Here is a 25,814-nt window from a genome sequence, read left to right on the forward strand (position 1 = left end):
ATTGGGGCCATGTGCTAGCATAAGGATAGACATATAGATCAACAGAATATAATTTAAGAGTCCAAAATAAACTCACGTGCCTAAGGTCAAGTAAATTTTTAAAAGTTAATTTTTAAATTACAGTTGAGATACTATATTATGTATTAGTTTTAGGTGATCAATATAGTGATCAGACATTTATAAGTATATATCTTATGAACGATCACCCTGATAAGTAAGTGTATTACCTGTCTGATACTATACATACTTATTATAAAATTATTGACTATATTTTCTATACAATACTGTACATCCCCATGACTATGTTTTAACTGGCAATTTATACTTCTTAATTTCTTTTACTTACACTCATTCCCCTACCCCCTTCTCATTTGGCAACCATCAACTTGTTTTCTGTATCTATGAGTCTGTTTCTATTTTGTTTTTTTAGATTCTGGATAGAAGTTGAATCATATGGTATTTGTCTTTCTCTGTCTGACTTATTTCACTTAGCATAATACCTTCTAGGTTCATTCACGTGGTCACAAATGTCAAGATTTCATTTTTTATGGCTGACCAACATTCCATTGTATATATGTACCACAATTTTTTTATTCATTTGTCTATTGATGGACACTTATATTGCTTTTGTATCTTGGCTAGTGTAAATAATATTGTATGAACATAAGCTGTGCATATATCCTTTTAAAAAATTTTAGTCAAATTTATTTTCAACCCCTGGAACTTAAATCTCTTGCTAATATGTGGTGCTTCTTGCTCATTAGGCCCAGTGCCATCAATGTTATTAGCTAGTGTGATAGCTTATGGAAGGGAAAGGCAATCAAATGACGACAAAGGCCTGGAAAACTGATAAGTCTTTGCAGTAGGAAAGCCTTACCAGATGACAATGAACTGCTTTGGGTGGGCCCCTTTACCAGGGATGAAGAAAATAGCATTCACCAAATCAATAGCTGCATACCAGGTACCAGGGAATGTGTTAAATTATTCAAACGATGAAACACTGTGTGATCAAGCAGCTGCAATTGGAGTCACCACCCAGTAAAGCTTAAATAATCCACGGTCATCCTCCCAGATCTATCGTCCCTTTGCACAGGACAAATAGATGAGTCGAGTGGGTGTGTGGTGAGATTCTCTACCCCTGCATGTTTCATGTCCATGACGGTGGCACTCATCTCTTCGATCCCTCTAGAAATGCTGCCTTGTATTTTGTTCATTATATTTCCAGTGGTAGTGGCAGTTCTGGCAGCTTCCACTTGCCCTTTTCCATGGTAATAGTCCTTACTCCAGAGATCAGGGTATAAATTTGGGGATTCTGCTGTCTGCTGAGTGTGTACCTATTCCAATGATTCATTCCAGAACTGGGGGAATTACCACATGATGCATATATCTTTTTGAATTAGTGTTTTGGATTTCTTTGGATAAATACCTGGAAGTAGAATTACTGGGTCGTAAGGCAGTTCCTTTTTTTTTTTTTTTTTTTAGGAACCTCCATACTGCTTTCCATAGTGGCTGCATTAATTTACAATCCCACCAACAGGGCGTGAGGTTTCCTTTTTCTCCACCTCTTTACCAACACTTGTTGTTTGTTGATTTATTAATGATAGGCATTCTGACAGATGTGAGGTAATATCACATTGTGGTTTTAATTAGCTTTTTCCTAATGATTAGTGATGTTGAGCATCTTTTCATATGTCATGGCCATATGCATGTCCTCTCTGGAGATATGTATGTCTGTTCAGGTTAAGGTCAACTGAATTTTGAGAAAGGTTCTAAGTCCATTCAATGGGGGAAAATAGGCTTTTTAATAAATGGTGCTGGGACAACTGGATACCCATATGCAAAAGAATGAAGTTGGACTCTTACATTATACTATATACAAAAATAAAATAAAAATGGATCAAAGAAATGAACATAAAAGCTAAACCTCTGTTCTCTTAGAAAAAACCTAAGGGTAACAATTTATGACATATTTGTCAATGAATCTTAGACATGGTACCAAAAACACAGGCAATAAAAGAAAAAATACATAAATTGTAGAACATCAAAATAAAAAATTTTGTGCTTCAAAGGACTCTATCAAGAAGAATAAAAGACCCCTACAGAATGGGAGAAAAAATCTCAACTCATATGTCTAATAAGGAATTTTTACCTGGAATGTATAAAGAATTCTTACGACTCAACAACAGAAAGACAAACCACCCAACTATAAATGGGCAAAGGATTTGAACAGGAATTTATCTAAAGAAGGTATGAAGATGGCCAGCAAACATATACAAAGTTGCTCGACATCGTCAGTCATCAGGGAAATGCAAGTCAAAACCTGACAATGAGATACAATGTCATGCCCTCAGGAGTGGCCCTCATCAAAAAGATAGAAAAATGTCCGCAAAGTGCTGGCAAGGCTGTGGAGGAACTGGACCCTTCACGTGTTACTGGTGGGAACATAAAATGGTGTAGCTATTGTAAAATAAAGTTTACCAATTCCTTAGTAAGGTAAACACAGTTTAATATAGGATTTAGCAATTCCACCCTAGAGTGGAAGAACCAAAACCAAAAGAAACCCAAAAGAATTGAAACAGGAAGGCAATAAAAAAACCCCCTTGTACAGAATGTTCATAGCAGCATTATTCACAATAGCCAAAGGCAGGAACAACCCAAATGTCCCTCAGCTTGTGAATGAATGACCCTAGTGCAGAATGTTCGTACAATGGGATGTTATTTGGCCATAATAAAATATACAGTACTGATACATGCTACCACACGGACGAACCTTGGAAACATTACGTTAAATTTTAAAAAGCCAGACACAAACCCCCACATATGTGATTCTCTTTGTATGAAGTGTCCAGCATAGGCAAATCTATAGAGACAAAGTCGATTACAGATTGCTTTAGGCTGATGAGATCGAGATGTTAAAGTAAAAAAGTCTCATATATCTAAGTTGACAAAAATGTTCTAATAATTAATATGATGGCTGCACGTAACTTTGAATTTACTAAAACCCTTTTTTTCCAGTTTCACTGAGTTGCAATTGACATGCAGGACTGGATGGGTGTACATCACAGCGCCTCGTTCTACACAGATTACAGAATGATTACCATAATAAGTTCAGTTAACAAAAATCTCCTCACGGAGTTAAAAAATTGTTTTTATTTCCATGTAATGAGAACTTGAAGAATCTACACTCTTGTTCATCTTATAACTGAAAGTTTGTACCTTTTGACCACCTTCATCTAATTCCCCTACCCTCAACCTCTGCCTCTGATAATTATGAATTATTTCTTGTTTTTCTATAAGTTTTTTTTTAGATTCCACATATAAGCGAGAGCTTATAGTATTTGTCTTTCTCTTGCTGACTTACTTCACTGAGCATAATGCCTTCAAGGTCCATCCACGTTGTCACAAATGGCGGGATTTCCTTCCTTTTTATGGCTGAATGGTGTCCATTTTATCTATCATCTATCTATCTATCTATCTATCTATCTATCTATCTATCTATCTATCAATCTATCAATCTTTCTATTTATCATCTATCAATCATATCTATATATGCCATATTTTTATTCATTTATTTGTTGACAGATACCAGGTTGTAAAATTGATAGAACTGTACATTTTAAAATGGATAAATGATACAATATATAAATTATATCTCAAAAAAGCTTTTATAGAAAGAGGTGGGGAGAGAGAGACACACAGAGAGAGAAGAGGACAGGAAAGGTGGAAGAAAGAAAAAGAAATATAATAGTCTACGTACACACGGAGAGAATGAGTGGATCGAGGAATTTAAATCTTAAGAGCTTCTGGGTTTTTTCCACGAAGGGATCTTGTGGGTTGTTGAGGGAATCGACGTTCACTCCGAATGATGTGCTAGTAATCACATCCATGCTGTAGGCCCCGAAGATGCTGAGTAGAGAAACAAAGACATGGAAAATTAAAATTGGCAATTCTTTAAGCCTCATCCAACACACACAGTAAGCAGGGCATGTCAATTCATATTCTCAGGAAAGACAGGTAAAGAGCCACCCAACTGTCAAACCGTCAACTGGATCAAATCTATGCTCCTGTCACACTCAATCATGAGGTACTTATCAGGGGCCAGTGATGCAGCTGGCCCTGTGCTGGGGCTAAGGGGACACCAAGGCAAGTCAGACCCACCTGCGAGCACAGGGAGATTAGTCAGAGGGATGGAGACCCACAGTCAGATGAACTACAGTAGTGTGTTTGAGTCTGGACAACAGCAGTTCTGTGTGTGAGTAGGACAAAGGGTGGATAATGAGCTTCCTAGTGGAAGCAAAACAGGTGACATGGACCTAGGTCTTACCCCATCGCAGTATCTATACTCAGAGCTGATTCCTTTTCAGCACGTTACAGAACAGCAGCACCCTGGTCTGAGTTGCCAGGAATGTCATCCCTGCTTCCCTACAGTCCTGCTAAAGCTCCTGAAAGACCCGCTCTCCTCAACTCTGGCGAGCTGAGGTTGCCCCGAGGGCGGACTCATTTCTGTGAAAGGTTAGAATTAAGAATGTTCCTGGTTTAGAAGGCAGATGAATCTTAGATACTGTCTGTGAATTACTGTAAACTAGGTAGTAATCTCAGGTGCAGTTATGCTTCAGATGGAATGTCTTTACTGGAACAAATCAGTACAGTCGCTGGCACTTAATATGAAGCTATTGCTTAGAAAATGTCCATTTCCCCTCCATTCTTCTGTGTAAGAAACTCAAGAGGCAGTTATTTCTTTAGTTTTGTGTGCATGTTTTACTACTTTTTCAATCTAATGGGAGATTGAAAACTAGCAATTTATATCTAGTTAAACTTTGTATATTAAAATAACTTTTTAGATTAAAAAAGGATTGTTTCTGGTTTAAAAAATAATAAAAAATCACTCCAAAATCAATTTGGGGAAATCTCATAGGTAAGTGAGCATACATACATCCCCAGTTATCCCAGATTAGTTCCAGTTTACATCAGTTGTTCCTGCATAACTTAAAAAAAAATGTCTTACTTCAGACAATAAATAATATGGCTGCTCTACCCAGAGTCTGTACAGGACCTTCTCTCTTTTAGACTAAAGAAAGAAGTGGCGGTAAGATTTAATGTTTAGTATTTTGCTGGTATCCTCACCAAAATCATGCAGGGGTTTAAGTTGTTCCAAGTTCCACATTGTAATTCCCTGCCCCACCCACTGCCCGCCAGTGTGTACCAGGGCCTTCCCCTGCCACTATTCCACACTCTCTACCCTGAACCCTTTGGTATAATCATGTTTCTCCTTTCTGTGCGATGTATCTTTGTCTTCCAGAATACCCACGGTGACGATCAAGCAGACACATTAATCCCGGCTCACATACACAAGAGAAGGCATTTCCCCCCGGCTGCCCTGCCTTTTTGGGAGAGCCACATCTTCTTGGGTAGCCCAGCGTAGTTCTAACACCACACACCTACTTCTGCTTGGTCATAGGGTAACTCAACAGTGGGAATTTCGGCTCTGTGGCAGGCAGCTGTTGGGTCTTGGGGAAGAGGTCAGAATCCCAGCATCTGGGCTCCTACTTACTCTTTCAAGGCGATGGGTTTGCCTTTCTCTGCTTCCTTCCTCAGGTTCTGCACCAACACATCTCCATACTGGCCAATGATAGGGAACATCTAGACACAAAATATAACACCACTGGGCGTTAAACGTGAAGATCCAAGTCCTACAAGGACCTGGCTTTCACAAGCATGGAGCAGTAAGGGATATTTTGCAATGAATCTTATAATGTCATTTGTAGGACATAAAGATAAAAGACCATTTTTAGGAAGCTCACATTTAGTAGGTTACCCTTGGAAAGAAACTATCTTATTTTCTCCTTGGCCAAAAAGGTCCAGATGCATTCTTTAACTTTCAATTAAATGTACTTTTTTAAAAAATTATTTTTTATTTTCCTTTTTAAAAAAGATTTTATTTGTTTTTAGAGGGGAAATGGGGAGAAAGAGAGGGAGATAAGTGTCAATGTGTGGTTGCCTCTCACGTGGCCCCCACTGGGGACCTGGCCTGCAATCCAGGCGTGTGCCCTGACTGGGAATCGAGCTGGCGACCCTTTGGTTCATAGCCCACACTCAATCCACTGAGCTACACCAGCCAGGCCAAATGTTCTTATATTCTTACCTCCTTGAGCTTTCCACTAGTGAAGGTTGGTGAGAGCAACGTTCGTATTCTCTTCCAATTTTCATCCTCAGCCAAGGAGATGGCACTTTTCATAAATCCCACTGGACCAATACCCTAGAGTTGAAAGCAAAAGACATTTCCCCTACATATGTTTTAGAGGTCTCTACAGTTGTAGAAAATTAATTAAATGGGTATCAATTATTCAACAAATATCTAGTGACTGTCTACTTATTATCAGGCCTTATGCTAGATACTCAATAAATACGTATCCCAAATGTCTGGCATCCTGTGAAGCTGGAGGAGATATCAAGCCACCTGATGTGTTTTCCAATATTTATTCCAATCTATTTTTCAATGACCCATGTGTTTGGGAAACTGCTATTCCAGGAGAACAGATAGGAACAAGACCTCCTCCAGGGCTGTGCAGGATAGAAAGGGATTCTTGACTGATAGCCAGACAGCCTGGTAAACTGTATGTTGCCTCAGACCAGTTCCTTCTTTATTTATATCTATAGTGTGAGCAATTTGAAAAAAGGATGTCTTAACAGGGTGATTTAAAAAAATGTAGTTAATACTTAAAAGATTAGGAATCTACTTGCTATTACTTAAAAAAGATACGATTACAGGGAAGTCCTTTTCTTTTACATTTTTCCACCAGGGATAGAAGAAAAAAGAAAGAGGTGATTCTATTTCTCAGGTTGGGACTGGCCTATCAAGCCAACCTGCTTGAGACTTTCTTCTCGCTTTTAACACTGTATTTTGTTTTAGAAAGAACATCTCCAGTACACATTCATGATAAAAACTCACCAACTTGGAATAGAGTGAAACTTTCTCAACTTGATAAAGAGCATAAACAAAAAATGTACAGCTAACATCACATTTAATAATGAAAGCCTGGAGTAACATCAGCAAGATGGCAGTTAGAGACTCCAACGTCTGTTGCCCCACAAAAAACAATTAGACATCTACCCACAAACAAAAATAGGTCTAGGAGAGTTCAGTAGCTGACTCAAGAAGCTTCAGCAACAGAGCAGATAACCCCCCCACCCCGAGAATAACTGTACAAAGTGAACAGGGAGTATAGTTTATTTTGCCTGCATCATCTCATCTCCCAGGCCAGCACCGCTCAGTGCCAGGAGGGAACTCCCCAGCCTGGAAGACTTGCCCTTGCTGAGGAAAGAACAACAGGGTGAGTGACAATTTCTCTAACCTTTTAGGGCACTGTGCAAATGGCCTGCTTTGGTTTCACTATGCCCACTATACTAGCATAGATGAAAAATCTAGCGACAACAAAGAACAAAGAAAAAGAGCAGGGACTGCTGGTATTAGTCATTTGTCAGGAACTGTCATGATTTTCCATGTCCTGCTTTGTGGAAGACCCCAACAGACTTTGCTGCTGAGGAAACCAGTAGCCAGCACAGCCACTGTGAACACCCTGTCGATGTTGGTGCTGATAGCTCCACAGATTTTCACATTTGCTGATTATAGCAGCCCGAGTCCTGCCTTACCACCCTCCACACCCACCAGAGCTGCCCCAAGTTGTGCCAGCATCCCAAGTCACGGGATCCACTCCAGCAGCCAGCCCTGGCATATGTGGCTGTGCGTGTGTATAATACCAGCAGTCGTTCGGAGACCTGAGGTTAGCTCTGACTGCTGTCAGTGGATTAAACCACATTTGCCCACAGCTAACCCTTGCAGCTGCATGCCTGCAGATCGCCTGCCTCAACTCCAGTCACTGCAGTGCATGCGCCTGCAGCCTGCTCATGCCACAAGTCAGTGCACACAAATGGCCCAAACACTCTAAGCAAATTCCGTGCCCACATTTGGCCCCAGTTCCTGCCACTGGTCCTGGGCTTTACCATTGGGCATATGCCTGCAGTTAGTCCCCACTGATAAGCATTTCATGCCAGCAACTTTGGCCACTACTACTGCCTGACTGTGTTCCTTGCCAGTGGCCCTGTTGATGCTGGTGAAGACCCCAACAGCCCTTGCAGCTACCGTGGAACCTCAATAGTTCATGCTACCAAGGATCATGCAGTTGATGACGTTGTGAATAGCAACGGCCTAAGCCAACCATGCTCTCCTGTTCTGGAGCCACATTAGCACTGAGGGCCAAAGAACACTCCAGTATGGCCCAAACCACAAGTAAAGTTCTTTCCTTATTTTAATTATTTCATAAAGTTTGGAGGAGTCGATGGCTTCTTCAAACACACAGACACTAATGAAGGCCACAGGGTTCGTGAAGAATCAAGGAAACAAATCCTGCCATTGGCAATAACACGTGTGAGTCTGGATAACATTCTAAGTGAACTACGGCAGGCAGGGAGGGACATACACTGCATGATCTCACTTGTATATGGAATAAAAAAAAAAGTCAGCCCAAGTGAAACAGGACAGAATGATGGCTGTAAGAACCTGGGAGTGTGGAAGAAAGATACTGATCAAAGGCTACAAACTCAGTTATAAGATAAGTCAGTTCTGGAGACCTAAGGCACAACATGGTGACTTTAATCGATAATGCTGTGTTGTACACTTGAAGTTCGCTGAGACAGTAGACGTGAAGTGTTCTTACCGCACACTGATGGATATGTTAATTCATTTGTGGTAATCATTTTACAATGTGTGCATATATCAAAATATCACATTGCATACCTTAAATACATACATTTCATTTGTTGAGAATAAATATATAAATGAAAAACGGCAAAACCCAGAATGCTTTCCCCTAAGATTGGGAACAAAAATGTTCACTCACACCACTCTTATATAACGTCATACTGGACGTTCCAGTGAGTGCAGCAAGACAAAAAGAAGTAAAAGGTATAATGGAATGAAAGGGAAAAAATAGCGTCTCTGTTTTCAGGTGACATAATTGTCAATGTGGAAAATCTCAAGGGATATTAAAAGAAATCTCTAGAACTAATAAATGAGCCCAGTAAGGTTGTAGAAAACATGATCAACAAACAAAACTCAACCACATTTTTATGGAATAACAATGAGTATTTAAACATACAATACCATTTACTATCACTCCAAAGAAAATAAAATACTTTAAGTGGAAAAGTTAACAGAGTATGTACAGGCTTTCTATGCTGAGAACTACAAAATATTGGTGACAGGAGCAGAAGAAAGCCTAAACCAATGGAGAGACATACTGCGCTTTTGGATTGAAAGACTTGACCTAGTCATGATTATAGATTTTCTACAAATTGATCTATATGATTATTTTCAATTCTTATCAAAATCTCAACAATTTTTTGTAACATAGATGAGCTTATTCTAAATTTGTATGGAGAGGTGAAAGACATAGAATAGCTAAAACAATTCTGAAAAGAAGTGGAAGGAGTCATTCTACAAGCTAAGAATGACCATGTAGCTATGGTAATCAAGACTGCAGGGTACTGCTGGAGGACAGACACAGAGATCAATGAACAGAAGAGAATGAGAAATAGATGCACACATTTAGGCCCAATTAATTTTTGAAATGTTCAAGGAGGAAGGATAGCCTTTTCACAAATGGTGCACAGCAATTAGACATCCATTCAGGAAATAAAGAACCTTGACCTACATTTCACACCTTATACAAATATCAGAACAAAGGGGATTATAGATTTAAGTGTGAAACATAAACCTATATAACATTTAGGGAAATAGAAGGAAATCTTTCATCCTTAGGGCTAAATGAAGAGTTTTCAGAATTGGAACTAAAGGCATGACCTGAAGATGGAGGCATAGGCAAACATGGCTAGCCTCCTCACACAACCACATTAAAATTACAACTAAACTACAGACCAATGATCTCTCAGAACCCTCAGAAGTTGAGTTGAATGGAAATCCAACAACTATGGGACTAAAGAAACCACATCAATCCAGAAGGGTAGGAGACACAGACACCTGGAGCGAGTGAGTCGCACACCCACGTGTGGTGGATAAGAATTCGAGGGGGATATCTTGGGAGCAAGGGGTCTCAGCCCAGGGTACAAGTGCCAGGAAGATAAGCCCCAATTACTTCCGGCTGAAAAAAACAGCGGGATTGGAGTTGGTAAAAACAAACAAACAAACAAACAAACAAACAAACAAAAACTACTGGACTCCCTGGCAGTTGCATTTAAAGGACCCCTGCAGAACTTACACAGATGCACTTCCTCTGAGCTCTAGCACCACTGGGGTAGCAGCTTGAAATGCAACAGTAGCATATGGAGAGGAATTGAAATGTCAGGGAAGAGAGCTAGGGGATAGCTCTCTACCAGATAGAAAGGTAGTCAAAGGCCATTGAGCCTTTTCTGAGCCCTCCCCCCACAGAGCCACAGCTTCAGCAGGTGAGAGCCATATATGAGGCTCTATTAACTTGGCTTACACTGTTTGCCCTGCCTTGGCATTTACCTGAGGCTCCACCCCACCCAACATATGGGCCTGCCCCTAGCCCTGTGCTTCTGGCTAAGTGGCCCAGGCCCAGCACAAATAGCAGCCAGCTTCAGATTACTTCGTGCCTCACACGTGGCCCCAGGTGGAACCCAGGTAGGGGCTGACCCTGCCCTGCACCACCTGGGAAACTCCAGAGCCTGCACGCTCAGCAGACAGCTACAGACAAAGCCTGGGTTCCACCATTGAGCACCACCACCCTGCCCCTGCACAGCTGATCTTCTACAGAGGGCGGAGGTTGGTGGTAAGTGGTCACAGCCAGTCCTTGCAGCTGACTGGCCTGGGTACATCCCTCCCATGGACCTGCCAATAGCAATCAAGACTCATCTACAAGGGGAGGGTGTACTCAGCCCACATGAATGGCACACCTCAAGTACCCAGCTTGGGTGATAGGGGAGGCAGTGCCACTGGACCTACAGCCCATGCTACCAAGACAGGGAGTTGTAGAAGCTCTTCCTAATATGCAGAAACAAACAGGGAGGCTGACAAAATGAGGAGGCAAAGAAGCATGGCCCAAATGAAAGAACAGATCAAAACTCCAGAAAAAGAACTAAACAAAATGGAGATGAGCAAGCTATCAGATGCAGAATTCAAAACACTGGTTATAAGAATGCTAACAGAACTCAGTGAGTATTTCAACAGTTAAAGAAGAGCCAGGCAGAAATGAAGGACATACTAATGGAAATCAACAATTTACAGGGAATCAACAGTAGAGTGGATGAAGTCAAGAATTAAAACAATTATATGAAACACAAGGAAACAAAAACCAGCCAAGCAGAACAACAAGAAGAAAAAAGAATCCCCAAAAATGAGGAGTGCAAGGAGCCTCTGGGACCACTTCAAGCAAACCAACATTCGCATCCTAGGGGTGCTAGAAGGAGAAGATAAAGAGCAGGAAACTGAAAGTCTAAAACAATGGAAGTGAAAAACTAATGAAAGAAAACTTCCCTAATTTGGTGAAGGAAATAGACATGCAAGTCCAGGAAGCACAGAGAGTCCTTAACAAGATGGATGCAAACAGGACCACAGCAAGACACATCATAATTAAAATGCCAAAGGTTAAAGATAAAGAGAGAATCTTAAAAGCAACAAGAAAAAAAGCAATCGTTACCTATAGGGGAGTTCCCATAGGCTGTCAGCTGATTTCTCAAAAGAGACTTTGCAGGCTACAAGGGATTGGCAAGGAATATTCAAAGACATGAAAGGCTGGGACCTACAGCCAAGATTGCCCTTAATAAAATGTTTTTAGGAAAGTTACAACCTGTTAAAAATGGATAAATTGGCTTCATCAATAGTAAAAATATATTTCCTCTGCTAAAGTCCCTGATAAAAGGAAAAGACAGGCTACGCATTGTAACCATAAAAGAATAAAAAGTGGGAGACTTATGGTGATGGAACAGTTCTGTATATTGATTGTGATGATAGTAACACAAATGTACATACACGATAAGTTTTTATAAGTAACACACACAAACGAGTGCACATAAAACTGACAAAATCTGAGTAAGCTCTGTAAACAGCACCAATGTCAATCTCCTGCTTTGATGTACTGGAGTTATACCAGTAAAGCTATTACTATCTGGGGAAACAAAATAAAAGGTATGGGATATTCCTGGATTTTTGGAACTTTCAATTAATCTATTATTATTTCAATATTAAAAATTAAAATAAAATAAATAAAAATTTAATTTAAGCAAAAACGGACACTGACCCGCCGGTTTGTGAAGACAGAGTAGCATTCCTTCACGAGCACCGCTTTGATCAGGTCTGGGTCGGTGATAGCCAACACAGGCTGCCGGCCGTCGTAGAACCTGTGTCGGGAAAACAGAGCTCGTTCAATTTAACAGGCCGGCTTCTGCAGCTGGAGCCACTTCTGGAAGTCCAGACTTTCATTCTGACGTTACGTAACCCACATTCCTTGTGATCATTGGTGGAAATAACATGAGCACATTTAAACCTGGGTCGTGCACCTGGGTGTTTCATATACCATTGTTAACACTTCTGTAGGCTTAAAATATCTCACTATCAAAAAGGAAGTTAAGTTAGTAAATAGATGAAGGCAAGTAAGTGATCTGAGAACATGAACACAATAAGAGCGAACTCAATCACTTAAAAATACACTTTTGGTAATGGAAAAAATACAACAAAAAATAAAAAGGAAAAGATACACTTTGGTAATCTTTGGAAATGGAAAAAATACAATAAAAATAAAAAGGAAAAGATGCACTTTTGAAGATAACCAAAAACATAAAAAATGCATATGACAGAATATCAGATGGAAAGTGTAGACATACTGATCACAAATATGTAAAAATGAGTCTGCAAATAGAAAAGACTTGGAATGCTCACAAAGATATAGCAGAAATATGAATGATCTCTATCTCTAAAATTTGATTACTAGTTTACAAGTGCTTAAAGGAAATATTTTAACTGCTAAAGAGAGGCTCCTGGTAGAATCCAGTTCAGAAATATTTAAAACAAACAACAAAGAGAATAAAAAACACAGAGGAGCATGTATAATTCATTTACAAATATTTTCCTTTCATTACTTATATTTATTCTCCACGTGGGTCATCACTGGCCCCGGGCTCCCAGTAGCAGCAGGGCAAGCCACCTCCTGCTGTGCCCACCACCCCTCCAGGGGCTTCTAACAGGAGTGGCCCCTGAGACTGGCTGAGGCCACTTTACAAAATCCTCAAGTCCATCCGCCCACCAGGGGGCAGTGTGGTTTAGAAATATCCTACATCTCTTCAAAGTTAGTAGAGCAGAGTAGATAAAGCAATATTTGTATAAACTAAACCTCTGTTGAGAAGTGTTGCTTTACATTTTCTTAAAAACTCAAACTCCATATTTATGGAGAAATTATAAAAAGCTGAGCAGATATGGCTTCCCTTTCTGTTTACCTATCCCCACAGCCTTTTCCAAAGGACATCCAAGTCCAAATTTAAAATGAAGGATTTTGGCTTTGAATTAATAGTCAACCATGTGGGAAAGAAGTTGCAATAGGCATCTATGAGCCTATATTGCAAGGGTCTGACACAATGCGTTCCACCCAATGAAAGGAGACCTCAGGGAGGGAAAATGGAGAGGAGGGGCATTTTCCATTTTCTGAGACTGGACAGAAGTGATGCCAGGAGTCCCTGGGCCATCAGAGCCTGGAGAGCAATGACAACCTGCAACTCCCCAACTTGATGCAGAATGCAGGCCTGGGCACCTGGTGACATCTGGGTCCCTGGTAGGACAAGCCTCCCAAACCTTTACCATAGGTGGCTTCATCCCGAGAGGCTCTGGGCTGAGACTGCCCTCCACACCACGGGGCCCTCATCGTAACAGCAAGTATATCCACCAGGAGTCCCCCCGATACTCACCCCCATATTCTTCCATACTTTTTAAAGCATTCCTGGTCAAATTCCACAAAACCCTGCAAGGAGACACAAAATCAGATTATTAATCTGAATGTTCTACCTCTCACGGGGACCAAAAGGACTCGAATCCCATGAACTCAGATGTACTGTGTTTCACAGCTGGTGGAGGGAAGCTCTTATTCAGTGGTGTCTTGGGGAACAGAGAGGAAATAGAGGAGATATTTGAAGTGGAGAATTTAAAATCACTCTTGAATTTCCTCCAAGTAGTGTTGATGCTCGACTTACTTTGTGTAAGTACCTCCTGTCTTTCAGAAGGGTTTGTGTTGTGCCTGTGTTGTCTCTAAAACCCTGGAATTATTACCCCAGAGACTCCAGAACTGAAGCTGAGGGAGAGTAAGAGTGGCCTGCACACTCTTTGATCTGCTGGTTAAACATCTTCTCATTTCTCTCATGGGCCCTCTCTAAATTCAGGCAGAATGAGGAAGTTTATCATCAGTGATCACTTGTAGTCTAGCAGATTTAAATGAGTAAGACGTGTGTGTGTTGAGAAAGTGAATGAATGAATGAGAAATTACTCACTTTCAAGCTTCCTAGCTCAACATGGAAAAAGTGGGGAGATGCCAGCACTACACAAGGACAGAGCAAATGAAAATGCTTTCTTTAAGTTTCAACTTCTGTAATTAAAATAATAGATCTTCCTGTGAGCTAAATTTCAGGTGTGATATTTGATTTTATGCAAAAGAAGTTCAGGATATGTGGGTCTTGAGGTACATCTATAAAGAGCTGATCTGGGAAAGGTGGAAAGTAAACTATTATCTTTTCAGAGGCAAAAATATACAGGATTTCTTGAACTAGATGAGGCACTGAAGACCTCAACTAGGAAAATTAGAATCTGAGAATCAAGCCTCTCCCTTACAGGAAAGAAAATCTGAGGCACAGAGCAGCCTGCACACAGGCTCTGCCTGCTGGCCCAAGGAACGAGAGCTCCTAGCTTTCCATCCAAGGGTCGGGCCCTGGGCAAAGCATCCGGACCGAATCAACCATGAAGGTTTTACCAAAATTCTCAGTCCGTGTGTCACCGACTTAATTTCTTTCAGATAAACTAAATTTTTAATAACTTTGTCAAATCATTTTTCTTTCTAGTGACTTTGTATAAGTAACTGTGCTTTTGTTTTGTTTTTAAACTCACACAACTCTTTTAGAGGTTGAAGAGACAGACGCCATCTTACATCAGTTACACCCACTCCCTCTCAGACTCAGCTATAAGCTGCCTCCTTTAAGGGCCGAGAAGTAAAGCAGAAAGCTCTTGTTACATCTCTCAAGTCCCACAAAGACATCATGGGAACCAAAGAGTAGGTTAGAGCCATGGAAATAACAGCAGGGATTTAGCCATTCTTGAGAGAATTCAGGACGTGTGTGCAAATTACCCGATGGTGAATACGTGGGCTGCCTCACACACTGAAGTTGCACAGCTGTCCCGGAGGAAGAAGGAAAAAGAGGCTGCCCAGAGTGTACCCTATGAACAGGAAGCCTGACTCTGGCACCCCCAACTTCATGAGGCACTACCAGGCACCCCTTCCTGCTTTTCTCCTAATACTCATTACTATTATGTTATTCTGGGAACCTGCATCTGGCAGAAGGAAAATTCTCCTCCGGATGCACACAAGTTGGAATATTAAATCATGTCCTGAATCAGCCAGAGAGCGCTGCTGCCCAGCTAAGGCAAAGCCTGAGGGTCTGAACAGTTGACGTAGAGCCCTGGGGTAAACCTGGGGCTGTGCTGGGCGGTGCCTAAGATGCCCTTTCTGGAAAGTGTGAAACCTCAGAACTTCCACTTGTGGACAGCCCTTTTGCTATGGAACTCAGCTGCGATTTGTAACCATGAGAAGCAAAAGAGGAAGCCCAAACAACACTCACCCTACGATAGCATGGAAGGGTTCCCACAAAGGGCAGGGGTGTCGGCCCAGGAATTCCCAGCTTCTTAAAAATTCCATGTGTGTGGGTCCCATATCTTTAAAGTGAAGGAGAAAACCACGTTATGGGTTTAATGGAACAGGTGCTGAGTCTGGCCAGTCACTGACTCAGAACGGGACCAGTCAAGCTAGGGAATGAACATGTAAGCCATCAATAATAACAGAAACTCCAACAGCAATGATTACATTCCCTTCTCACCTCCTTTCCCACTTCTAAAGATGATTAGATAAAAGCGTCTGAAGTTTCATGGACCCAACATGAGTGAGTACTTGTTAAATGTTTCCATTGGTAATACTCCTGAGAGGTTGGAATATTTCTAGAAAATTCAGTCGTTTTTTAGTAAGTTGACTCTTCAATGACTTTGAGATTCTATTCTATGTACACACACAAAATAAATTCTGCTCCAATGATGACATTTTGCTTAACTACACGCACTCAATAGCAGAGAGTCACTGTCAGCCCACCGAGACAGTGTCCTTACAGTTTGCTCAGTGACTTTTAAGCTTTACTTCCCTCTATGCCATGACTCTGTTTTAAGATTTGGCTTTTCTTAAATACTCGTATATCACCATAGGAAGGCCTTGTAATAGCTACAGTGACCTTACCCACAGAATGAAAACTGTGTTCAAAGCTTCCACTGGCCTTGTAGAAACGTGAGTGCCTGTCAGCTACACCCAAGTCTCTGTTGTGAGGCAAGTTGATTGGCGGGAGCTCTAGAGAAGGGTGATTGACCCATATGTTTCCCAAATGAAACTGTGTAAAGGTACCAATTAGTAAAAATTCATTTCCAGACCATTCTTCCCCTCTCAGTATCTGGTCCTCCAGCCTGTGATGCTCACCTGCCAAGCACAGTGCCAGGTCACTCGTTTTTTCAAGGGGGCCGGTCAGAAAGCACTTAGTTTACTGCTTCTGTGTGTCAGCTATCTCGAAATCCCAGTAAGGCTGCTGCTTCCCAGGGTGGGCCTGCCTGCGACTCATCTTTCCTGTGTCAGGTGTGGCGGTTCGCAACTGGGGGTTCTGAATCCTTGCAAGCCTTCCCACGCCAGCGTCACTGACAGGTGGAGGAGAGGAGGACAAGGAGAGGCTGAGGAAAGAGGCTGCTGGCAACCATTTTAAGGGTGAAGTTGCTGGGCCTACAAGACTCACCCCTCAGAGGCAAATTAGGAAAGTGTGGCTGACAAGGGGGCTCTGTATCACCGTTCAGCATGCCCTACCAGCACTTCCCACGAAAAGGGGCCTTCCAGACTTCTGCACCTTCCCGTTTATTGCAAAAAATGTGCTACACAACACAAAATATGTTTCAGCAAGCTGAATTCAAACTCTGTCTCCTCTTCTTTGGAGGTTTGCCTTTAAGAAAGTATGGGTTTCTAACATTCTGTGCAATATTAGTAATCCCATAGTAAGTGATGAAAGAAAGTAAAATAACGCAGGAAAGGACTGATGCTCGAGGACATCAGAGGCGCCCGAGCCAGGCCCAGGTGGGTGTGTGGATCCTTCCTCCAGAAAGCTGGTGAAGTGTGTGCACTGGCTGTCCAGACCTGGGGCGCCCTTGGACAGTCCCACCCCAGCTCCTTCCTTTGCCGTGACAACCGTGGCAAATCCATTAAACCCATTTCTGCTTCTGATCTTCATCATGTTCCATGAACTCGCAAGTGAGGCCAAGCACTTGAGTGAATGTGTCGGCAATGTTGATCCCCCGAAGCACCTGGTCTGGTGTCTAAACTCACATGCTCCTTAGCAAAGCAGAGGATGGGCTGGGTGAATTCTGTGGTTTCTTTCCAGCTTCCCCCTTTTTGCTAGAGTAATGCTGCTTTTGGTAAAGCCGGTCATCTCCATTGCATCTCCATTGCGTTGCCATGAGAGGGCATGGTCTGTCTACAGCAACTGGCTCACCGCTGGACCAGCGTCTCCTAAGGCACCAAGTTTGTTTACCCAGTGGTGACAGCATCTAGTGACAGGCCCATTGCCACAAAGACCGCACAGTGTGACTTAGATGGTGTCCCTATCCCCAGGCTCAAGCAGAAGAGACGCCTACCCTGCTGCCCTGTGAGACCAGGGTTTCTGGGAGAAATATCCTCCCACTCCCTCCAGAAGGGCTCGCTTATCACCATGCCTCATGATCTCACTTACTCACCTGCACTGTGGGATTAAAATAACCAGTTAGGCAGGTATGTTTAAAAATATATATACAATCTATGTCATGCATGTATGTATTTGTACAATGGACTCATATTTCAGATATTATTCTAGTCGGGTGAGGTTACTTACACACCTTTGTAGCCACAAATCCTGGAGCAACACCTCTTTTATTGTACAGAAAGAACATGCTAGAAATAGACTTACCTCAGTAAAAAAAGTCTAATATTAAAGAATGAAATCAAACACTGTCAATTAATTCTAAAATGCCATGAGACAGAAAATATGTTGCCATAATACGCAGTATTGGTAACATTTCTTTCAAAGAATTAAAATAATGTTTATAGTTTCTATATTCATGTCATCATGATTCCTACTCTTAATGAAAGTGCAATTGAGATAGAAGTTGCACGGGACATGAAGGGGGCCTTCCCTGCCCACATGTCTGAAATGCCTCCTACCCCAACCTGCTCCAGGATGCCAGGAATCCCACTCTTGAAAGGAATTCCTCTCAATTCCTACAGGTTTCATTCATCCTCCTGTACTGCAACTTACTGGAAAAAGATATTTAAATACAAATTGGCTTGTGGGTTTGTGCCATTACAGGCTGTTAGCAGATTTCATTTCAGGAGGAAAATAAATCTCTATAATGATGCTAACCCTCCGAAAAGACTAGAAGGTAAAGATGAAATCAAAGAATACAATGTCAAGATTTCTGCAAGTGTCCTCTGCCGTAGTTACTCACGAGGGGCGATGCTTCAGCAGTTCTGCCTATGATAGGGTGATGGAACTGAGTCTTAGGAGGAGAATGTCAGGGGAGAGACACTGAAGAGAGGGAAGAGCTAGTGTGAAGAGAAGGGGGCGGTCTCCAGTCCCCCATTCACAGCCTGCACTCAATCCACTGAGCTACCCCAGCCAGGGCCCACAGCCCATTGCTTTTAGTCTGCCTCTGCTGAACTCTGGTTAATTAGTCTAGTCTACCCAGACCGGCAGTCATTCAGAAGATCACCCTAGGTGTAAATAATGTCACCAAAGCATGTGGGCTACAGAAAATGGGAGTTGGGGGTATTACTCCTTCAAAAGATCATGGTAAGATCAACAATAACTCCTTTGGAGTTTGTAGCCCCCCCAATTTAAGCAACTTCCCCTTTATTGACTGTTGGATCATTAAAACAGAGAAGGGAAAGGGGGGCCTGATGAGCTCCCCGAGTCCAAGATTACAGAGAGCATGAGTCTGGACAGTTTACTCACAGATAGATGAGCACCAGGCTGGTAGCCAGGAGAACCCAGGTTTCTGTGGAAAAGCTTGGGATCAGGTCCATGGCCACTTTCCTCCCGAGATTCTCTCTGAATTTTCCTTGCACCAGCGTGTGCTATTCTCAGCGGGCCTGTATGTGGGGAATGTCCCTTCCCACCCAGTGGATGTTCAATGAGACTGGATATTTATATAGTGGGAGAGGGGGTGGGGCCAGAGCTGCAGCCAGTAGAAAGGCCATTTGTGCTCAAACTGCAGGTGACCTCTCACCTTAACATTTGGCAAAGCATCACGGAAACTCCCACTTTGACCACCCCTGAGTTCATATTCTGTGAGTCATCAAAGGACAACTCAGCCCATTTTATCAGTAAGCCCAAAGGTTACAGGTGAAGCACTGGCCTTAAATCTCTAACCTGCCCTTGACTCCGTGGCTGCCTGCAGTAAGAAATACTTGAAATCCTTCAAGTATTTGCAGTTTCCTCTGCCAAGAAATGTCTCTGTGCCCTAGAAGACTCCTACTCATCCTTCAAAACTCACCTGAGACAGAACCCCTTCTTTTGGAGTCTTTCCTAACGAATTTCCTTGAACAGATATCACTGCTTCTTCCTCTGGGCAACTTAAAAATTTTTTTTAGTTAAATTTATTGGGGTGACATTGGTTAATAGGATCATATAGTTTTCTTTTTAAAATATTTTATTTACTTATTTTTAGAGAGAGGGGAAAGGAGGGAGAAAGAGAGGGAGAGAAACATCAATGTGTGGTTGCCTCTTGCGTGCCCTCCACTGGCCCACAACCCAGGCATGTGCCCTAACTGGGAATTGAACTGGCGACCCTTGGGTTTGCAGGCTGGTGCTCAATCCACTGAATCATACCAGCCAGGGCATGGATCATATAGTTTTCAAGTGTACATCTCTATGATACTAGATCTGTATATTGTACTGTGTGTCCACCACCTAAAGTCAAACCATCTTCCATCACCACCGGGCAACTTTTATTCTCTGCAAGCAATTTTATTATTATCCTTATAACCCACCCCACCATTCTTTTAACATTGTTTCTGTAAATGCTGACCTGTAAATTTACATGTAGCTAAAGATAAACAGCTGTTTGCTTAAAGGATTCTAGGAGGAAGGGAAGCAGACTCCAGCCTTCAGGCATTTGGGCTCTGGGAAATTTGCTCATCTTTGACCGTAAAACCAGGGTGACCAAAACTGGACCATCACTTGACTGGCTCTAAGATGGTAATTGAGCAGACTGTGCTGACTCACACAAAGCACCCTCAACGGAGAGCCTACAACCCCCAAGCTCCCTTTGGTTTCCTTTGTTCTGCTTCCCCCCTTCCTTGCTCATAAAAACCCTTGCCTGTGCTGAGATGTTAAGATGGTCTTTGTGACATTAGCCGTAGTCTTTTCAGGCTGCTGGCTCTTGAATAAATCAACTTTCCTCGGCTCTCAATTACTGGCGTCAGGTGGCTGGCATCTGAATCTGGATTCAGTACCATCTCTGCCTTCCAGCACCACTGTTGGTCTATAAACCAAATGCCCTTACCAGATAAGAGCTTCTCAAAGGCGCAGTCTGGGTATTAGTCACCATTATGTCCCTAGTACCCAGCAGAACACTTTATGCACAGTGGGCATTGAGAAAGATTGGTGGAGTTGCTACAAGTAATATTGCTGGGTCCCCTCTATAGCCCTTCCCTGTGGCTCTTTGGGGACCACTCTACCTTTCTGGATTATTAATTTAACAAAAGAGTCTAACTGTGCCTTGATCATCATTGCTGCACGTTCAGGCTAACGTGATCCCGAAGGTGAGGCAGCACATGGACAAGTTGGTGATGGCTACACCAAGCTTATCAATTCATCCTGCTTCCTGTCCCACCCCTCAGAGGGTCCTGCAGTAGACAAGCAGTTAGACAGATTCATGACCAAAGAATGGATCCCTCTCTCTGGAAAGACTGCAAGTCCAAGAACAATGGATGTGAAGAGGGGAACAGCAGCCCAGAGGGCCAAGTGAACCCCAAACACCGTAGCCACTGCTGACATGGCAAATGTCACTTTGGGCAACACCCATAGCCTACAGGACTCCAGAAACATGAAATTAGCTTTATTTTTCTGGGGCAAAGGGGGTTAGAGAAGAGAGATTCCTTGTTTTTTGACCAATGGGGGATTTTCTAATGGGCTGTGAGGAGCTGGCAGGAGGAGGGCGGTAACAGCAGTCAGTGTCACCTGTGACATTTCTGCCACATTCCCAATGGGAGAGATCTGAGGGTCTGGAGATTCCACCAGCTCATTATCATCACTCGGACCCATGTTCTGTGTCTGCTTGGTATGAGAAACCATGGGTTATATAAAAAATGAAACCTTGATTATTCTTAAAACTCAAGGAAACAGGAATCATTTAAGCTGTGTTTATGCACTTCCTTCTCTCTTTAGCTTTCACATGTTCAGCCTTTCTGCAGAAAGTAATACTCACTTGTTGCCAATTCTTTAGGTCCTTCTGACCAGAAGTTCTCCAGTGTTGCATAAAACTGGACTCAGTAGGTGTATGCCTCATTGGTAAACTGCATAAAGCCCCAACTATCTCACCCAATTCCTTTTATTTACTTGGAAGCTTGTCATACAGCCTGAAATTTATACCATCAAAGTTTGTCATCTTTGCATTAAGGGTTCTCCACGAGGCATCTGTTAAATTCCATAGCTGTCATTGGGAAGTGTAGTGCATGAATACATTTATTCATCTGTGCATTGATTCAAGGCCAAATGAGTAAATGTTATGTGTAGTTATCTCACCAGGCTGTGTGCTACAGGCCATACCATCCCCATCCTTAGGACCAGCCTCTTAGTGGGAGTAGAGAGACACATAACTGCCCCGAATGTGGTGAGCCCCTGGAAGATCTGAGGTAATGGAGCCCTCCAGAGGAAAGAAGGGGCTATAAGCTTGAATACCAACAAAGAACAGGCATTAGAAGTTAGAAGGTGATTCACAGGAAAAGTCACATGGAAAGTCCCAGCAATTCCAATTAGTCTGCCCTCTTTTGCTGCCCACCCCTTGGCAATGTTAAACAGGGTCATGCTAGTATATCTCCAGGTTATAGATGTAAAATCTGAGGCTCAGCAACTGCAAGTAGCTTCGTAAAACCTATGGATCACAGCAACATGTTAGAAATAAGCTAAAATGAATGGAAACTGAAAAGTCTTCTGCTGTCCCTAAATGCCACATTCAACTTCTGCTGTTCCCTAATAAGGGTCACTACGGGAAATAGGGAGACCCGAGGCTGCATTGGCAATTGGTTAAAATTCTGGTTCCATATGGTGACCCCCACAGCAACATCCCCATGGGTTTTCCAGAAGAAAGGACTCCAATTCATCACAGCAGGAACAAAGAGAGATGCTAGCCATGACTAATAATGGTAATGTTGGTGAGGATCTCCCCCCTATGCTCCAAACCAGAAAGGTACACAGAGTGCATCCAAACAAGGCAAGAGTAGGGTTCATCTGATAACTATTGACAACGTAATTCACTCACCTAAACACAAAGCCTTTATTATTCTTTTTGGAAACAAAACTTCTGTGGAAACTAATATGTTTTATTCTTCCTCTAAGTCACACTTAGCTGCCTTTTATTTCATAACTAAGCCTAATATGACCACCCCCTGGCCCTATTCACCCTAGGGGCTGGTCCAGCAGGTTGGAATATACACCAACAGCTGTAGGCTAGTCATTCCTTAGGAGCAAAATGTACCCAGAACCTTGTCCTAAGCAATGCAAAAGGCCTTGCTCCTCAAGGCGAAATAATGGAAGGCATGATCTCTGTGCCCCTTCATCCCACAGAAGGAAACGTCTAACAACAAAAAACTTACATACTAAGAGTGTGTTGACCCTTAACTGGAACATAATCAACAAAAGAAAAAAGCAAACAAAATATAACCAGAGACATTGAAATTAAGAACAATCTAACAATAACCAGAGGGGAGGGGGGAGGGGACAATGCGGGGCGGGGGGGGGGGGAGGGTTTTCAGGAACTACTATAAAGGACACATGGACAAAACCAAGGCAGAGTGTGGAAGCAAGGGAGGAAGGTGGGTTTGGCTGGGTGGGGGGAAAATGCAGACAACTGTAATTGAACAACAATAAAATAATTAAAAAATAAAAAATAAAGAGTTGTGTTGAAATGTGAAAAATACACTGTGAGTTAGAAGAACAGCCCACACAACCCATGTCTCTCACCCACTCATTTGTGTTTGTATGTACTCATCACCTACTTTCAGATCTCTGCTCTAAATGACCAGGGTACAAATATGACTAAGACCCAGGCACTACTCAGGTTGATATAGAGACAAATTAACAGATAATTATAGTACAACCAAGTTTAGTTATACAAGTATGAGAAACATATTGTCCTCATTAACAAAGAATGGCTTATCTGCCTTCTTGGTCTCCTTAGCAAACGGTCAAAGTTGAATCTCAAATAACATTCAAGGAAGGATTAGGTTCAGGTATCAGTATAATAAGACAGGTTGTCAGGAACTCAGTGATTCAAGGAGTACCATTAGTCTGATACTCCTGTTCTTTTATAACATTAGCTGAAGTGGCACCTCTCCTGGGAAGCCCATCCTGACAACCACTCACTGAGAGACTTGTTCACAGTATGAGGAGGCAGCGTTATTTTGAAAGGATTTGTGCATTAGCTTCAAATTTCACAGGTCACAATCTTGAGTGTGCAAAAAAGGAAAGGAAGATTATGTGTCTGTAACTCAGCTCTCAAGCTCGCATACTTCTCAGTAGGGTAAAATTTGATCTTGCCAATTCCCAGGAACCAGTTGGTATCCAAATTTTGGTGGCTGGGCCTATGGCTAGTGGAGGAGTTGATTGGTTTCAGTTGATGCTAATTGGGTTCTATGCCTGTTGTGTGCAGTCCATGTGCCAAGACAAATTTATGAGTCAGGATCCTTGTCTTCATGAAGGGAAGCTGGGTAGATGCTAACAATTAACCACACACATAAATATTGAATTACAAATCTGGACACATGCTACAAAATCGTAGTACCATTTGGCATGGCAGACCTTTCTTTCTTTCCTTAAACTACCTTCTCCTTTGAAAGATATGAAGGCAACAGAACCAACAGGACTTGGTGCATTGAAAGTGTGTGACCTTGGGCATGTCTGCACTTGTTTCCTTGTCTGTCTGTAATGGAAATGAACCAGAATTGACCTAAAAGGCCCTTATCCCAAGTACAAGGCCTCTTCACTTCCTGCTTCTCTCAGGTTCTGTGTCCCTCTAAGATTTTCTAAACCCTCCCTCCTCTTCTCTTATTATCCTCCCTGTCATTTATTATCCCTAAGTCCCCTAGCTCAGTGAGGAACCAAGAGTACCTGAGGACAAGTTGGAGATCAAAGATGAAATAGGATACACCTGGGAGAACACAAATGCCCTTTCAAGTCCTCAGCTGAATTCTAGGCTGTTTCACAACTGGGACTGCAGAAAAAGGGACCTCCCCCCCCACCACATGCACACATCATACACTCACATACAGACATCAAGACCTAACCTTAGAAAATAATAGCTAATATCTATTATTCTGAGTGCTTGGCTGCTTTAACTAATTCAATCCACCCCCAAATCCTGTGACACGGGTATTATTATGATCTCTATTTTATAGATGAGCCAACTGTGGGAAGAAAGTTTAAGTGACCACACAGGTCTCACCACTAATTACTAGCAGGACTGGGATTCAAATTTTAGAGTCCAAGGTCTTAACTTTAACCAGGCTCAGCCTTGTCCAAGAATTAATGGGACAACTAGCACTAGAGCCCAGGCATTCTCAGAGGATTGTGACCAGCACTTTAGCCCAACAGAGACAAGGTGAGGAACCCTAGAAAGCCCATCAAGAAGAGCAGGGATGAGGCAAGAGTATGTCTTTTTGATCCACACACATTGCACCATGTAGAAAGTCCCCCTTGCCCCACAGTAGAAGCACTTCCATGGACTTTACAGCAAAGGAAAGAGAAGGAAGAGGACTCCTCATGGCTATTTACTTTCTGCTCCATCCCAGTGTGTCTCTTTCATCATCAATGAACCACTAACATCTCTACCACAATGTACAGTTTAAGAAGTTCTTTCATGTCTCTTTTAAATGACCCTCATGACAACCCTGTGAGGTAAGCAGTGTTGGGATTATTTTAATTCCCACTTTACGGATGTGGAAACAAAAGCTCAGTATGGAGGAGAGTATTTTCCAAGCAATTAAACCATGAATCCTGGGCATGGAGCCAGAACTTATGATTATGAATTGTGTCAGCAGCATGCTTGCTTTGATTCCAAGGGGCCTCCTGAAATAACTTGGCAGGTTGTTAGCCTCACACAGGATAAACCTTTCCTTCCACACTTCCACTTTAGTTGAAAAAAACTATAAAGCTGGTTGTGACCCAAAAATGACATGCCCATCCTTGTATTCATTACTAAATTGTATATTCACTGACTCATGGCGTCAGTAGAAAAGGGATGTTGCAATGAGTTCTGA

At 42.3% G+C, this 25,814-nt stretch overlaps 1 protein-coding gene across 1 annotated transcript in view; it reads right to left on the reverse strand.

The window, feature by feature from the left end:
* The window catches only part of LOC112314817 (cytochrome P450 3A12), a 35,357-nt gene extending 15,889 nt beyond the window's left edge, over positions 1-19,468 (reverse strand). The window contains exons 1-7 of the mRNA XM_024571358.4: positions 19,291-19,468; positions 15,847-15,940; positions 13,933-13,985; positions 12,276-12,375; positions 6,143-6,256; positions 5,552-5,640; positions 3,758-3,906 (exon numbers count right to left, since the gene is read on the reverse strand). Coding sequence (XP_024427126.2) covers positions 3,758-3,906; positions 5,552-5,640; positions 6,143-6,256; positions 12,276-12,375; positions 13,933-13,985; positions 15,847-15,940; positions 19,291-19,361 — 670 coding nt within the window. The 5' untranslated portion in view covers positions 19,362-19,468. The remainder of the gene's footprint in view (positions 1-3,757; positions 3,907-5,551; positions 5,641-6,142; positions 6,257-12,275; positions 12,376-13,932; positions 13,986-15,846; positions 15,941-19,290) is intronic.
* Between the last annotated feature and the right edge of the window lie 6,346 nt (positions 19,469-25,814).

The sequence above is a fragment of the Desmodus rotundus genome, chromosome 1, assembly GCF_022682495.2.
Source record: "Desmodus rotundus isolate HL8 chromosome 1, HLdesRot8A.1, whole genome shotgun sequence".
In the NCBI taxonomy this organism is placed as follows: Eukaryota; Metazoa; Chordata; class Mammalia; order Chiroptera; family Phyllostomidae; genus Desmodus; species Desmodus rotundus.